At 41.7% G+C, this 17967-nt stretch overlaps 1 protein-coding gene across 3 annotated transcripts in view; it reads left to right on the top strand.

Annotated features, from left to right (window-relative positions):
* PRAG1 (PEAK1 related, kinase-activating pseudokinase 1) overlaps positions 1-17967 on the top strand; it is a 63512-nt gene that overhangs the window by 23638 nt on the left and 21907 nt on the right. For all 3 annotated transcript variants that reach the window (XM_081045976.1, XM_081045975.1, XM_081045977.1), the window contains one exon: positions 16651-16808. In XM_081045976.1, coding sequence (XP_080902102.1) covers positions 16651-16808 — 158 coding nt within the window. The remainder of the gene's footprint in view (positions 1-16650; positions 16809-17967) is intronic.

The raw sequence follows: 17967 nt of genomic DNA, 5'->3' as shown, positions 1-17967 counted from the left end.
TGTATTTTGTAGATATGAGCAAGATTCAGCTATCGAATCCAGCTGTCCTAAGGGCTGTTGTTTACTCAGTGTTCCTGTCTTTAGCAAGTTTTGCTCGGCAAGTGTAATTCTTTTTTTAAAGGAAACATTTATCCTCCCAGATGCCACTGAGTTATTGAAACAGAGGCAGATAAGATTAATCAAGAGCATTTAATAATTACTCTGTGTTCCAGCATGCCGTGCTTATGACACAGCCCCTCCAACAGTTTATAATTTGGGGGTAGTAACAAGCCTATTTCACGTGAGACAATTTGAATAATCTAACCAGGGTTGTAATCAAATGCTCAGCGATGTGACTCAGACTCAGTTCTGTGTGAGTTCAGAGGGGATAGACAAGTCAGAGAAGACCGAAATGGTTCGGGAGGGATTTGTCGGTAAGTGGTACTGAGGCTGGATCTTGAGGATGGAAAAGGTTTGAAGGGGAGAGAGAATTGTTTCCTCTGAGTCAAGGTCGGTAGGGGCGAGAAACACTGGGTGCTTTAGGGACAATGGGAGACGAGCCCAATTAGAGAGAAGGTTGTATGAGGGGAAGTGGTAAAGTAGGATATTAACCAAAATGGTGATCATTATTTTCCGGACGACAAACCTAAGCATGTGTTCTCATGTATAGACAATGGGAGAAAATATTTGCCATCGAGATTGGCAAAGGAAATTTGGAAATGTGTGTTTCTGTCACCATGGAGGACCTGAGTGGATCCAACATAGTGGCTGAGGTTGAGAATCTTTGCAGGGGCTCTAGGTAAGACCCTTCAGAATTGGCCGTCGTCATGAGAGCAGTATTTTAGAAAGATTTTGAGTCAGGATGAAAATTTTTTCTGAAGGTGTACCCCTTTTTTGGAGGAGCTTGACAAATTAGAAGGGATGGCGGTGGCTCTATCCACTGTTGTATCCCCAACAGTTAACACAGTGCTCGGCATACAGTAGGTAGTTAATATTTGTTGGTTGAAAAACCTGGGAATGGTATTCGGGACTGACAGGACGGGAGACCTACTGCAAGTAATACCGGCATAAGATAAGTAAAAATGGGGTGCTCTTAGTCACCAAGCAGAGCTGGTGTTTCAGCTTGAATCATTTAAGGATTTTGACGTTAGGGTCTGGCTAACTAGGACAGAATAAATGGGGTGAAACTTCATGTACTTTAGAGGGTATTTGAATTCCTTCTAATGATGGAGCACAATAAGACAATTGGAGATTGAAAGCTGCGGGTCACAGAGGCAGATCCGTCCCTACTTTCCTGTGCTTTTGCAGGAAGTGCATTTTATAGAAAAGTCAGAGAGGAACTGCAGGGAAAGGGAGAGCTCTTAGCTGGCGATTCCCAGCAGGCTGACAAGGCACTCTCATCGCCCCTGACGCTGGCCCCCCAACCTCAGGGCTGCTCCAAAGGACCCTGCAGTCACTGGCCCCGCCTGTCCCGGCCCTGGGAGGGCATGCTGATGAGGATGGCACCACAGGCTGGAGTCTAGGATGGTAAGAGGTTCTCGTTCTTTGATTTAGGCATGACTTAATTTATTTGCATCTAAAACCATTCTGTTTTCACTTCTTCTTCTTGGTCATTTCTTTTAAATGCATATAAAATGTTCTCACCTGTTTGTGCTTTGAGAGCTACCTCAAAGGTCTTCTGTGCGTCATCCCGAAGCTTAGCAGTGAATCTGACCAATCCAGAGACTTGGTGGTCTGGAGAGCGAGTAAAACTGCATGCTAGCATGATTTGAATGTTCATGTATTTTGCTCCAGTAGCAAATAAGCGCTCGACCAAATGTATGTGAACCACACAAAAGTGAGGGCAGCTGCAAATGAAAATTTGCCTCAGTCACACTTGAAACTGTGCTGCCGTGGGAGGTCTCTAGCAGCCATATGAAGTTTGACGTACAGTCTCTGCCACACACTGGGGCCGGCATCCATTAAGAATTTCGGACATTGTGAAATCTCAGAGGTATTTTTAGAAGAGGCTTGTTCCTATGAATGAGGAAGTCTGGCAGATGGCTCTTCCGCCTGGATTATTTTTTCTAGCTTTCTACCCATACAGTATAGAGAAAACGCTGGCAAGGCTTCTTTCTCTAAGGACAATGGGGGGAAAAGCCATTCTCAAAACACTGGGCAGCGGCCACAGGACTGCTAGTTTCTAAGGACGCTGTGCCCCTTGACGTGTATATCACCATCCTCTCCTGTGACTGTGACTAATCCACGGGGGAGGCAGGAACGGAAGTCTGAGCAAGAGCGACCCATTTATCACACTGTGAGAGCAGAGACATCTGCGCGGGGCGAGCTCTCGCTGCAGCTGATAAGAATGTTATTCGCCACCCAAAGAGGAAAGACTAGAGTGTGTGGTTTTGGCCCATTGGAGCCACTTCCTTAAATGACGTGACATCAGATTGCAGCTTATAGCTGGTTTGCACTGGTCTTACGAAAGACAAATCACACTATCATCCGTGAAGGAAAAGTGACTTTGAAAAAAGAAGTATAGTCTTGTTATGCCTTGTTGTGTGCATTTGGATTGTCATTTGGCCTTAGGTCTGACAGAACAATCTATGAGGGCCCAGAAGAGTCACCTTTGGAACAGTAAGCCCTTTCCAAGAATTTTTAAGAAATCTATTGCACACACAAATTGAAGACACAGAAACAACTTATCAGTCTCTGCTTTGATGACAAACTTCCCCATTCATCTGTAAATCTGAGATGGTTTTGCTCATTCCCTAATTAAAGTTGCGGTTCTCTAGGAGTGCAGATTGCACAGGTTTCCAGAGTGGAAGATTTTTGATGCAGCTCAGGAAAGAGGCATCATTCCTAAGGTTTTGCTATTAAGAGAAAGTGTCACCCTTTCCTTCCCCATTTATACCTGAGCATTCCAAATGCCCATTGGGCTTTAGTTACCCGGGTTTAGTTGCTGGGAACCTAGGTTTCTTGTGCCTATTTAGTAGAGAAACAGCAATAGTGTCCCTAGAAGCCAAGGAAACATGAAATTGACTTAGATACTAAGATTTACCAGCATCTGCTGCGGGAGGCTCCCCACTTACACACACACACACACACACACACACACACACACACACACACAGTGGAGAATTTATCCTACAATCCCAGGAATACTGATTTTGTTTGCTTTCATTTGGTGAGTTTTCAAAGCTGTGACTTCTCCCTTATAGTGAGTAGATGCAGAAAAATTAACCCCCCAGAGTCTCAGAAGAGTTGTTAGGTCTGAGAAATGAGTTTTTCCATCTATAAGGCTATGCTGTGGTGGAACCAACCCTCACTGAGCTGGCGTGTCTGATATGGGCCCTGATGGAAATCCCGCTGGGTCTTCCCCTATATTCTGTGCCTTTCAGAGTCTCAATAATGGGTCATCAGGAGTCGCTATCCCGGGGCTCATTCAGGCCCTAATGATTTTCTGTCCTAGAAATGTTCATTTTTAATTTATCAAATATTTTAAGCATACAATGAATTTTGAAAATAATTTAACTGACATTCATGTATTTCCCTAAGATTTTTCAAGTATTAACATTTTGTCATGTTTTTAGACTTTTAAGAATAAAATATTACAGGTACAGTGGAAGATCCCTCCTTATCTAATTTCCATTTCAATTTCTCATTGCTACCCATAGTGATCACTGTCTTGAAGTCGATGAGTATTATTTCCATTTTATTGCATATATGTGATATACAAAAATCTATATAGCATTGCTATGTTTTTAAAAATGTATATAAATGGTACCTGTACCATTGGACAAGGCTGTTCAAGATCAGGAATTGGTAGTCTACCACCCACAGGCCAGCCATCTGGATTTACAAATAAAGTTTTATTGGAAAACATGCCCTCTCATTTACATATATCTACGGCTGCTTCCTGCTTCAACAGCAAAGTTGAATAGTTGCAATAGAGATTATATGACCCGTGACCCTAAAATATTTACCGTCTGGCCCTTGAAAAAAAACTTTGTTGACCCCTATCAAGAGCAATGATTTTTAAAGTCAGGACCCACGAAAACTATACAGTTAATATCATGATCACACACACACATACTCCTAGAACAAAAGTTTTACAAAACAAAGTTTCACAAATCCTTACTATATATTTTCTCATTTGTTCTGTTTTGTTATAATAAACTGCTGGACAGTAAACTACTGTGACTCACTAAATTGAATTAGCCATTCATTCACTGCTAGTCATTTGAATATCTTTGCTCAAGAATATGTACCTAAAAATAGAATCTAAAATGAATAACTTCATTTTAGGGATATGCATATTCAATTTTACAAGATTCATCAGTGTGTTATTGTATGTGTGTGTGTGTGTGTGTGTTAGTGTACACCAATCTTCAGTCCCACAAACAGTGTTAGAAAGTTCCCATTGCCAGACTGATCTGATAGGTGTGAAATGGAATCTTCCTTTATTTATAATCTGATCACTAAAAAGTTTGATCATCTTTTCATGTGTCAATTGACTTTTCATGTTTTTTCTTTTTGTGAGTTGCCTTCACACCCGTTGCCCTTTTTTTTAATGAGGCCATTTGTCTCTCTGTTGTATTCTTTTTATATTCTGGATACTAATACTTTATATAGATTACAAATAGGTGGGTTGCCCACCCCCAGTGTTTGTTTTTTTTCACTTTTTTTTTTTTTTTTAAGATTTTTACTGGGGAAGGAGAACAGGGCTTTTTATTGGGGAGCAGTGTGTACTTCTAGGACTTTTTTCCAAGTCAAGTTGTCGTCCTTTCAATCTTTGTTTTAGAGGGTGCAGTTCAGCTTCAAGTTGTTGTCCTTTCAGTCTTAGTTGTGGAGGGAGCAGCTCAGCTCCAGGTCCAGTTGCTATTGCTAGTTTCAGGGGGCGCAGCCCACCATCCCTTGCAGGAGTGGAACCGGCAACCTTGTGGTTGAGAGCCCTCGCTCCAACCAACTGAGCCATCCGGGAGGCAGCTCAGCTGAAGGTGCCATGTTCAATCTTAGTTGCAGGGGGCAGAGCCCATCATCCCTTGCGGGACTCGAGGAGTTGAACTGGCAACCTTGTGGTTGAGAGCCCAATGACCATGTGGGAATCGAACCGGCAGCCTTCGGAGTTGGGAACATGGAGCTCTAACCACCTGAGCCACCGGGCCGGCTGTCACTTTCTTTATAGTGTCTTTTATCATACAGAAATTTTCAGTTTTAAAGCAGTCAAATTTATCATTTTTATGGTTTTATTATTATTTTTTTAAATCTCATTTAAAAGTTACTTCCCTTACCCAAGATCAAGATTTTCTCTGATATTTTCTTCTAACAAATTTTAAACCTTGGGGGTTTTTTCCATCAAAAATTCATGTTTGTACATCGTGTGAAATATAGCTCTGCCTTCTTTTTTTCTTTTGTCCTATTATTTGTAGCTGGTGTATGTGTACCATGATGAACTGACTTGTTCATTCTTCCATGACTAAACCAACACAACGTTGGTTGTCACATAGCAAGTTCCTATAGACAGAGATCTCTGTCCACAAAATAATGGCCCCAGATATATCAGAAACAAATCTTTATTTATCTCACTTATAATACAACCAGGTCTAGATGGTTTTATAGGCAAGTTTTAGCAATTTTTCAAGGAACATATGTTCCCTGTTTTAGACAAACTGCATAAGATCACTTATAAAGAGAAAAGGTTACCCAATTCATTTTATGCTTCTAATGTAACCTTTATACCCAAACTAGACAAGAGCAGTACAGGAAAGAAAAATTATGGGCTAACCTCACATTTGAGTATATATTTTAAAATCCTAAATTAAATATTAGTAAAATTGAATCCAGCCATGTGTAGTAAATTAAGTTTATGCAAAGTGTGCAAGCATGGGTTAATTTTAGAAAAATTATTAATGTAACATCACATCAACAGAGTAAAGTAGGAAAATGATATGATTTTTGTACAGATGTAGAAAAAGCATTTGATAAAGTCTAGTAACTATAAGTGATTTAAAAATATAAAACACTTAGAAAACTTGAAATAGAAGCACTTCCTTAACCTGAAAAAGAGCATCTACCAAAATCTGTAGCAAACATGGACTCGGTGTTAAAGCACCCCTTGTCATGCTCTGGCATCGCGTTCCCTCTTTGCACCTGGCACCTGAGAACTTTTCTTTCTTTCAGTGCTTTCTGTTGCTTTTTTTTTTTTTTTTTTTTTTTTTTTTTTTTTTTTTTTTTTTTATTAATTATTTATTAGTTTCAGGTGTACAAAACAAGGTAATACTTAGACGTTCATCATTTATATCCCTCATACTGTGAACCCCCCTCCCCCCATCCACTATCCCTCCGACCTCACACTGAACCATCACATTATATATATAAAATTATAGTTGGCATTCATTAATGTTTAGCTTCTGATGTACAATGCCATGATCAGGTATCCACAGTATCCCTGAGGTGGTCTCCCAAATAGGACGCATGTCCATCGAATACCCAACAAAATCTTTACAACATTATAGAATACCTTCCCCAAATTAATTTTCAAAAGAAAAACCCTGAGGCCATCTTGTGGTTACCAGCTGCTTCCAAATCCCTTCACCTTTCCCCTTATCCCCAACCCCCTCCCACACACCCATCTAACCACTCTCGGTTTTTTCTCTGCGTCCCCAAAACTGACTCTGATTAGTTCATTCACATAGTCTTTTCTTTAGATTCCATATATAAGTGAGATCATATGGTACTTGTCTTTCTCTTTCTGACTTATTTCACTTAACATAATGTTCTCTAGATCCATCCATGTTGCTGCAAATGATAAGATTTCTTTCTTCTTTATGGCTGCGTAATACTCCATTGTATAAATGTACCACAGCTTCTTAATCCAGTCATCTACCGATGGGCATTTTGGTTGTTTCCATATCTTGGCTATTGTGTAAAGTGCTGCAATAAACATAGGAGTGCATACAGATTTTTGAATTGGAGTTTTGGATTTCTCCGGGTAGATGCCTAGGAGTGGAATTACTGGATCATAGGGTAGTTCCATTTTCAGATTCCTGAGATACCTCCATACTGTTTTCCATAGTGGCTGCACTAATCTGCAGTCCCACCAACAGTGCACTAGCGTTCCCTTTTCTCCACATCCGCGCCAGCATTTGTTGTTTGTTGATTTATTGATAATAGCCATTTTGACTGGAGTGAGGTGGTATCTCATTGTGGTTTTTATTTGCATTTCTCTGATGGTTAGTGAGGTTGAGCATTTCTTCATATGTCTTCTTGCCTTCTGTATGTCCTTCTTAGAGAAATGTCTCCCCAAGTCCTCTGCCCATTTCTTAATTGGGTTGTTTGTTTTTTTGGAGTTGAGTTGAGTAAGTTTTTTATAGATTTGTGATATTAATCCCTTATCAGATATATCATTGGCAAATATCTTTTCCCATACAGTAGGATCCCTTTTTGTTTTATTGATGGTTTCCTTTGCTGTGAAAAAACTTTTTAGTTTGATGTAATCCCACATGTTTATTTTTTCTCTTACTTCACTCGCGCGAGGGGATATATCAGTGAAAATCTTACTCCGGGTAATGTCCATGAAGTTTCTTCCTATATTTTCTTCTAGATATTTTATGGTTTCAGATCTTACATTTAAGTCTTTAAGCCATTTTGAATTTGTTTTTGTATATGGTGTAAGGAGGTGGTCCAGCTTCATTTTCTTGCACGTGTCCGTCCAGGTTTCCCAACACCACTTATTGAACAGACTATCTTTACCCCATCGTACATTCTTGCTTCCATTGTCGTAGATTAGATGGGCATATAGGCATGGATTTATGTCTGGACTCTCTATTCTGTTCCATTGATCTATGTATCTATTTTTATGCCAGTACCATGTTGTTTTGATTACTGTAGCCTTGTAGTATAGTTTGAAATCAGGTATCGTTATACCTCCCACTTTGTTCTTATTTCTCAAGATTGCTGAGGCTATCCGGGGTCTTTTATGGTCCCATATAAATTTTAGGATTATATGTTCTATTTCTGTGAAAAACGTCGTTGGTAGTTTGATAGGAATTGCGTTGAATATGTATATTGCCTTAGGCAGTATGGACATTTTAATTATATTAATTCTTCCTATCCATGAACATGGAATGTGTTTCCATCTATTTATGTCTTCTTTCATTTCTTTCTTCAGTGTTGTATAATTTTCTGAGTACAGATCCTTTACATCTTTGGTTAGATTTATTCCCAGATATTTTATAGTCTTTGGAGCAATTGTAAATGGAATTGTTTTTTTAATTTCTCCTTCTGCTATTTTATCATTGGTATATACAAATGCAACTGATTTCCGAATATTAATTTTATATCCTGCTACTTTACTAAATTCATCTATCAGTTCTAATAGTTTCTTGGTGGAGTCTTTAGGGTTCTCTATATATAGTATCATATCATCTGCATATAATGATAATTTTACTTCCTCCTTACCAATTTGGATGCCTTTTATTTCTTTCTCTTGTCTGATTGCTGTGGCTAGAACTTCCAGCACTATGTTGAATAGAAGTGGAGAAAGTGGGCAACCTTGTCTTGTTCCTGATCTTAGGGGGAATGGTTTTAGCTTTTCCCCATTGAGTATGATGTTAGCTGTGGGTTTGTCATATATGGCCTTTATTATGTTAAGATATGATCCCTCTATTCCCACTTTCTTAAGGGTTTTTATCATAAAAGGTTGCTGTATTTTATCAAATGCTTTTTCTGCATCTATTGATATGATCATGTGATTTTTATTTTTCATTTTGTTAATGTGGTGTATCACATTAATTGATTTGCGGATGTTGAACCACCCCTGCATACCAGGGATGAATCCCACTTGATCATGGTGTATGATCTTTTTAATGTATTGCTGAATTCTGTTTGCTAATAATTTGTTGAGAATTTTTGCATCTATGTTCATTAGAGATATCGGCCTGTAGTTTTCTTTCTTTGTGGTGTCTTTGTCTGCTTTTGGGATCAGGGTGATAGTGGCTTCGTAAAAAGTGTTTGGGAGTCTTCCTTCCTTCTGGATTTTTTGGAAGAGCTTGAGGAGAATAGGTGATAATTCTTTTTTGAACGTTTTGAAAAATTCACCTGTAAAGCCATCTGGTCCAGGGCTTTTGTTTGTTGGGAGATTATTGATTACTGATTCAATTTCCCTGGTGGTAATCAGACTGTTCAGGCTTTCTGTTTCTTCTTGAGTTAGCTTTGGAAGGTTGTGCGCCTCTAGAAAATTGTCCATTTCTTCAAGGTTGTCAAATTTGTTGGCATATAGTTGCTCATAGTAATTTCTTACAATTTTTTGTATTTCTGTGGTGTCTGTTGTCACTTCTCCTCTTTCATTTCTGATTTTATTAATTTGGGTCCTCTCTCTCCTTTTTTTAATGAGTCTGGCTAAAGGTTTGTCAATTTTGTTTATCTTCTCTAAGAACCAACTCTTGGATTCATTGATCTTTTGTATTGTTTTTCTGGTTTCTATTTCATTTATTTCTGCTCTGATCCTTATTATCTCCTTCCTTGTGCTCCCTTTGGGTTTATTTTGCTGTTCTTTTTCCAGATCCCTTAAGTGTGAAGATAAACTGTCAGTTAGTGATGTTTCTTGTTTCTTTAGGTAGGCCTGCAGTGCTATGAACTTCCCTCTTAGGACTGCTTTCGCAGCATCCCATAGATTTTGGGTCGTCGTGTTCTCATTCTCATTTGTCTCAAGATATCTTTTGATTTCTTCTTTGATCTGCTGCTTGACCCATTCATTATTTAGCAACATGTTATTCAGCCTCCATGAATTGGTGTATCTTCCTGGTTTTTTTCCCCTGTAGTTCATTTCTAATTTCATAGCACTGTGGTCAGAGAAGACAATTGGTATGATTTCAATTTTCTTAAATTTATCAAGGCTTGTCTTGTGTCCTAACATATGATCTATTTTAGAAAATGTTCCATGAGCACTTGAGAAGAACGTGTATTCTGCAGCATTGGGGTGAAATGCTCTGAAAATATCAATTAAGTCCAACTGCTCCAAAGTATCATTTAAGGCTGTTGTTTCCATATTGATTTTCTGTCTGGAGGACCTGTCCCTTGTTGTCAGAGGTGTGTTGAAGTCCCCTACTATGATAGTGTTGCTGTTGATCTCGGTCTTTATGTCCATCAGTACCTGTTTTATATATTTAGGTGCTCCTATGTTAGGTGCATAGATGTTTACTAGGGTTATGTCCTCTTGTCGGATTGATCCCTTTATTATTATATAGTGCCCATCTTTGTCTTTTAATATTTTTTTCATTTTAAAGTCTATTTTGTCAGATATAAGTATTGCAACTCCAGCTTTTTTTTTGCTTCCATTTGCATGAAATATGTTACTCCAACCCTTCACTTTCAGCCTGTGTGTGTCTTTTGATCTGAAATGAGTCTCTTGTATACAGCATATACAAGGGTCTTGTTTCCTTATCCACTCAGCCACCCTATGTCTCTTGATTGGAGCATTTAATCCATTTACATTTAAAGTGATTATTGATAGGTACATAGTTATTGCCATTTTTAGATTTGTAGTAAATTGTTTTCATCTTTCTTCTATTTACAGAAGTCCTTTTAGTATTTCTTGCAATGCTGGCTTGGTTGTCATAAATTCTTTCAGTTTGTTCTTTTCTGGGAAGCTCTTTATCTCTCCATCGACTTTAAATGATAGCCTTGCTGGATAAAGCAATCTAGGTTGTAGGCCTTTGTGTTCCATCACTTTGAGTATCTCCTGCCACTCCCTCCTTGCCTTCAATGTTTCTGTAGAAAAGTCATTTGATAGTCTTATGGGAGTTCCCTTGTATGTAACCTTCTGCCTTTCTCTTGCTGCTTTCAAGATTCTCTCTTTGTCTTTAAGCTTTGCCATTTTAACTATAATGTGTCTTGGTGTGGGCCTGTTTGGGTTTATCCTGGTTGGAACTCTCTGCACTTCCTGGGCTTGTATGTTGGTTTCCTTCATCAGGTTAGGGAAGTTTTCTGACATTATTACCTCAAATATGTTCTCAATCCCTTGCTTCTTCTCTTCGCCTTCTGGTATTCCTATGATGCGCATGTTGTTGCGCTTGATGTTATCCCAGAGGTCTCTTAACCCATCTTCATTGTTTTTTATTCTTTTTTCTTTCTGTTGTTCAGTTTGAGTGATCTCTGCTAACTTGTCTTCTAAGTCGCTGATTCGATCCTCTGCTTCATCTAACCTGCTGGTCATTCCTTCAAGTGAGTTCTTAATTTCGGTAATTGTGTTTTTTAGTTCTAGCTGGTTGTTTGTTAAGATTTCTACATCCTTTTTTAGCTCTAACTGGTTGTTCTTTATGATTTCTATATCCTTCTTTATGTCTTCTCTAAGCTCCTTAAACATTCTTATCACCAGTGTTCTGAACTCTGTCTCTGACATGTTGGTTACCTCTGCTTCATTTGGTTCCAGTTGTGGAGGTTTCTTCTGTTCTTTTATTTGGGACATGTTTCTTTGTCTCCCCATTCTGACTGACTCTCTGTGTTTGCTTTGATGTATTAGGAAGATCCCCTAGAGCTCTTAGTTCTTGCTGGGTTATCTTATGTAGTATGTGTCTTTTATATTTGACTTGGACTACTTCGTTCTTCTCTGAATGTGCTCCACAGGAGGCTCGTGTGTTTAGTATATCGTCCTGTTCAAGAAGAACTTTGATTGCTTTTTGCTTGTGAGTAGGTGGGCTTAACTCCTAGGCCGTCTAGTTGTGAAACTTGGCTCTGCTCACCACAGGGTGTTCTGCTGGGTGAGGGTTGGCCACTTAAATGAGGTTTGGCCTCTATGGGCTCTTGTGCCTTCAGAGAATTCCCTCTGGGTGTGTGACTTGTAGGTCAAACTCGGTAGTACTCTGGTTTGGTCCAGAGTTGGCTTCTGGAAAATGTTGAATCTTGTGCCTCTTAAGCTGGGCCCTGGTAGGGCAGTTTCAGCACAAATCAAGTTACCAAGTACAACAACAACAACAACAAAGAAAACAAATCAAGTACATTCACAAATAAAATACAACCGACAATCCCCCCTCAACATAGGCAAAGATATCAAAGCAATAATGACAGAACAAAGCAAATCACTACAAGCAGAAAAAAAAAAAAAAAAAAAAGGAAGTACCAAGCAAAGCAAAACAGAAAGCAGAACCAGTCTTGGCTTAAGCCCACCAGGTAATCTCCAGGTTGTCCTCTGCTGTGCCAAAGAGTTCCCTGCCTATTGCGCAGGCAGCGCTGGTCACCTGGTGCCCAGAGTGAATTTGGGAGTGTAGATTTAAATGCGAGGGGCTGAGGGGTCTGGATGACAGTTTTCAGAGAGACCATGCAGTTTCTGTCCTTTCCTGCACAAATGCACGCTGAGAGTAGCTCCACCAGCCCTGTGGTCAGTATTCCTGAGTCTTAGGGCCCTCCTTCCATGGGTGACTTGTAGGTCAAACCCGGTAGTACTCTGGTTTGGTCCAGAGTTGGCTTCTGGATATGTTGAATCTTGTGCCTCTTAATCTGGGCCCTGGTAGGGCAGTTTCAGCACAAATAAAGTTACCAAGTACAACAACAACAACAACAACAACAAGGAAAACAAATCAAGTACATTCGCATGTAAAATACAACCGACAATCCCCACTCAACATAGGCAAAGATATCAAAGAAATAAAGACAGAACAAAGCAAATCACAACAAGCAAGGAAAAGAAAAAAAAAGAAGAGAAAGAAAGAAAAAAAAGAAAAAGAAAAGAAAGGAAAAAAGAGAAGAACAAAGCAAAACAACACAAAACAAAACAAAAACAAAAGCAAAAAAACAAAAAAGCAAAACAAAACAAACAAACAAACAAACAAACAAACAAAAAAAATCACCAAGCAAAGCAAAACAGAAAGCAGCACCAGTCTTGGCTTAAGCCCACCAGGTAATCTCCGGGTTGTCCTCCGCTGTGCCAAAGAGTTCCCTGCCTAGTGCACAGGCAGCGCTAGTCACCTGGTGCCCAGAGTGAATTTGGGAGTGTAGATTTAAATGCGAGGGGCTGAGGGATCTGGATGACAGTTTTCAGAGAGACCATGCAGTTTCTGTTCTTTCCTGCACAAATGCACACTGAGAGTAGCTCCACCAGCCCTGTGCCCAGTACTCCTGAGTCTTAGGGCCCTCCTTCCGTGGGTGACTTGTAGGTCAAACCCGGTAGTACTCTGGTTTGGTCCAGAGTTGGCTTCTGGATATGTTGAATCTTGTGCCTCTTAAGCTGGGCCCTGGTAGGGCAGTTTCAGCACAAATAAAGTTAGCAAGTACAACAACAACAACAACAACAAAGAAAACAAATCAAGTACATTCACAAATAAAATACAACCGACAATCCCCACTCTACATAGGCAAAGATATCAAAGAAATAAAGACAGAACAAAGCAAATCACAACAAGCAGAAAAAAGAAAAAAAAAGAAGAGAAAGAAAGAAAAATAAAATAAAATAAAATAAAAAAATAAAAAATAAAAAATAAAAATAAAAAAATAAATAAAAATAAAGACCACCAAGCAAAGCAAAACAGAAAGCAGCACCAGTCTTGGCTTAAGCCCACCAGGTGATCTCCAGGTTGTCCTCTGCTGTGCCAAAGAGTTCCCTGCCTAGTGCGCAGGCATCGCTAGTCACCTGGTGCCCAGAGTGAATTTGGGAGTGTAGATTTAAATGCGAGGGGCTGAGGGGTCTGGATGACAGTTTTTAGAGAGACCATGCAGTTTCTGTCCTTTCCTGCACAAATGCACGCTGAGAGTAGCTCCACCAGCCCTGTGCCCAGTACTCCTGAATCTTAGGGCCCTCCTTCCAAGGATGAGTGGGAGGGGGCGGGCGGGAGATCTCTAAGCTGCTGAAAGCCGGGAGCTGCGACTGCCGCTTACTGCTGAACTCAGGGATTGCTTCCGCGGTTGCCCTTGCCCCGCCGCAGGCCAGCCAGAAAGGGTGGGGCCTGGGGATGGAGGGGTCTCCTCCCTCCCAGGCCAGCCACTCACACTCCTCCCGCAGGCCTGAAAAGGTGGTGGCTGGGGGTGTGGGAGTCTCCTCTCTCCTCGTCCAGCGAAAATCCCCTCCTCCCAGCCTCTTCCGATGGTCAGAGCCGGCTGCCAATCTTCCCAGCGCCTGAGCGCAGACGCCCCTCTGTAATCTGACACTGTTTCTCAGTTAGGGGTAGTTTGAGTCTCTGGAAGGGCGGGGGGAGGATTCGAAAAGCGCGGTGAGGGGCCCAGGTGTGGCGTCTCAGTTCTTTGTCTGCCCTAGGGCCCACGAGCTGCCCGCCCCGGCGGGAGCGATCAACTGTGGGACGCAGGGAAAGAGCTCACCTCCTGGACCCTACGCTCTCCGCCACACCCTGGGCTCCCGTGGGACTCTAGAGCCCCGGGTGCTGCCCTCCACTTTTTCTGTGAGCACGCTCCTCCCCCCCGCTCGCCCACCTAGTGCACCTCAAAGCAAACCTTCCACGAGCCTCCGTCCGACCTGGGAGCCGCGCAGCAACGCTGCACGGCCTGTGCTCCGCTTCCAGGAGTCTGCGTTCCGTAGTCCCGGCGCCGCCGGCCTCGGCTCCGCGTGGGTGGGGGTGGGGGGGCGCGCTTCCACTTCGCTGTCCCGCCTCCTCCCCTGCTTGTAATCCGCGCACACCTTCAGGCAAATTCCTCCACGAGTCTCCCCGCTGTTCTGCGTGTTCTATATCTCCCTGTGTCTTTAGAGCTGCAGTTTACCGCCAGCCGCCGCCGCCGGCTTGATTCCACCGCGCGACCGCGCGTTTCCTCTCCGCTCCCTTCTTTCTTCCCCTGCTCGCCCAATTTGCGCAGCTTCAAGTAATCCTTACACGAGTCTCTTAGGAGTCTCTTAGCTGTTCTGCGTGATGAGCGAAGAGTTGTTTGATGGGTTATATGTCCCGTTTGTAATAAAATCCGGAGGAGAACTCAGAAAATGTGCCCCGCTGCCGCCATTCCTATGACGTCCGCTTTCTGTTGCTTTAAATAAGTGTGCGTGTGTGTGTGTGTGTGTGCACGCGCGCGTGCACTTTTACATACATTTGTGTATTTTATAGTTTTATCTATTTATATACATGTCATGGCGTGTTTTCCTAAGTTTGTGGAATGGGGCACTGTGCCAACTCAGCAGCTATGGTGCTGGAATTTCTCCCTTGGCAATTTTCTGGGCTTGCAGACCGAGAGACTGCAGAGACCCCTCTGGAGGGGGCGGAGTAGTTGGATTGCCATAAAGCTGGCTTCTCTCCTCGACTAAGGAGTTGTCGTTATTCACAACTTCAGATCTTGGCTGCATCTGGAGAACATTTACTGATGGATCTGATGAGGATAAAAATCTTCTATGAAACTTTCTTTGATTGTATTTTTTTAAGAGGGTAAAACAAAGAAAGGTAATCTACGGCTATCATAGCACTTCCCAAGGATTTGACAGTTCCAAGATCTTTGGACATTGGGACATTGAAATATAAAGAATACTATTGTAATATTGTCATCGCTGTCACACTTACGTGTAACAGCTTTACAACATTTTTCATGGTGGTTCTAAGGGTTGGAGATGGAGAGAGAGAGGTTTCTAGAGAGGACATCTCATGGTAGCAAACAAACTTTCTCTAAACTTCTGTCAGTAAACAAGGGATTCCAGGGACTGTGAAGACCAATACAGGGCTTGGCCGTGTTGAATACAAAGGACAATCAATCCATTCTTGACTGTAAGGTCATATGCATTAAATAAGGCAGTGCCAATGCCAGATCAATACTGTATTGTATATTTCCTACAGCAAATACTGAGATATAGATCTTCTGTCGTGGGAACAGGAATGTCATCAGGAAATAGCAGTTCTGACAAATCTGGGTTACCACCAACAGGAAAGAGCTGGATTGATTGTGGTCTCTCTGACTTTGTGCGGAAAATGTCAGGTCAGAGTGAGTGTTCATCTAGTCCTTGGAAAGGGGAAGGAGAAATCAATAAGCTAAACACTCTGCCTAATGAGGGAACTGTTTTCTCCAAGGTGAAGTTCTCTGTTCTTGAACTTGGTATTCCTGTCCCTGATATATTGGCAATGCTGCCTTAGAAGTGTGACAGAAGATTCCATAGAAAGCTTACGGGCAGATTCATCCTATAGTTCTGGAATAAGGGTTACGTGAACATGCTTCTATCTGAGCATTGCACTTGAAGCCTAGTTAAAATTTCAATCAAGTTTCCCTTAATTCCAAGGAACAACATAGACTCTTTGAAGTTATGTCAAGAGAGGACCAGGCAAAAAAGAAATCCCATGTTTTCAGTCCTGATTTGCAATTCACTTGTTCTGTGATCTTGCAAATGCTACCCAATCTTTGTATATCTCTACATATGGGCTTGTATGATAATATTCCATTTTTCTTTGCAGAGATGTTACATAGGATATACTAGGTGACATAAATGTTTTGGCAGACAGGGTCAGACTACGAAGGCAGTTTCCCCCAAATCATGATTTTGGCATTTGTCTAAATTTAATAGACTCACTTCTCTTAACCACACCCAAGAGATCGTCTACCATTTAAGTGCACTAGGTTTCAAAAGAGCACCTGTTATCTCTTCCCAGAATATTGTTTTCAAAACTTGCTGGCGTTGGTCAGTTTCAAGAGCGTGGTAGATTCATGGTCCATTGGCCTGGTTTTTGATTAGAAACCAAATTAGTCACTTTTATTGTTTGTTCCTACATTTTCCAGGCACCTTTTAAAAATGAACAAGAGCAGCTCTGATTTGGAAAAAGTGAGCCAGGGCTCCGCGGAGAGCCTCAGCCCATCCTTCAGGGGTGTCCACGTCAGCTTCACCACGGGCTCCACGGACAGCCTGGCCTCGGACTCCAGGACCTGCAGCGATGGAGGTAACAGACTTGATCTTCACAGGGAGGCTAAAATTCTCCCGAGTCTGGAAGGCCAGGCCTGGGGTAACTGCCAGGATTTGGAAGGGCTGAGCTAGACTTACTGTCTTCGGCCTGCTTTCTGCATGAAATAGACTCTACCAAGGAGCAGTTGACGTTAATTCCCTGTTGAATATCTGGCAAGGTGCCTCATCCCGTATTGTGCCTCCCAATTATACGCAGTACAGCCACATGGCAACAAGGCGAGAGGAGGCAGAAGTTGATAGCATGTCGAAAGACTCCTGATTCCTTGGGTAATGAGCCATCTATGTGTAGGTCTGCCCTCCATTTCTGTCTGCTGGGTTAGTTCTCAGGGGATTGGGTACATGCCAACCACAGGTTTTCTCTCTCTTGTCAACCTTCTGTGTTTCTCTCTCTGTCCCTTCCTCCTTCCCCCTCCCTTTTTTCCCCTCCCTCCTTCCCCACCCCACTCCCCCAACCTCAGGCTCTCTCATGTTCATATGTGCACATACACATGCATATACATGCACACAGTTGGACACAACAGGTGTTTCGTAAATGTTTGTTGAATTAAAATCATGGAGGCTTCAGTAGGCAACCATCCATCCCACTTTCTGGATCAAGTTCTAAGGCATTGTATGTGGGTGTGTCCTGATTGGGCACATTCCTGAAAAGGAACTCTCATTTTTCTGTATTGTGATGGATAGTGTTAAAACCTCTCAGCCTTTCGTTCTTTGTGTGTGTGTCCTCTCCTGCATTTTTCTTACACTTGCTGTAGCATGTTAGGTTTCGACAGGTGCTAGCATGACCTCCTCTCTCACTCCTATGGAAGTATTTCTTCTCAGTAGGCAATTTTGGAGTAGAGGCTTCCATTGGAAATTTACTGTCGCCAACATTTTTCTAGCTAGAAGATGAGTATCACTGAGACAAAAACATATGTTATAAGTTAGACTGTGGTGGGTTCTGATGGGAAAGTTCTGATAGCTCTAACTGAAAAACAGGAAATATCTTAGCCTTGATCCGGGTGGGATGTGACAAAAGAGGATTTTCATTTTCTGCAGGTTTTCCTGGGCTTCTCTCTTTTTCCTTTACTCATCCCATTGTGCAAAAATTCCACAAAACAGATTATGCCATAGAGGGCTGGGCCGGGCAGGTGAACCAT

Source organism: Rhinolophus hipposideros, assembly GCF_964194185.1.
Source record: "Rhinolophus hipposideros genome assembly, chromosome: 4".
Taxonomy (NCBI): Eukaryota; Metazoa; Chordata; class Mammalia; order Chiroptera; family Rhinolophidae; genus Rhinolophus; species Rhinolophus hipposideros.
This window is presented reverse-complemented; position numbering and strand designations above follow the sequence as displayed.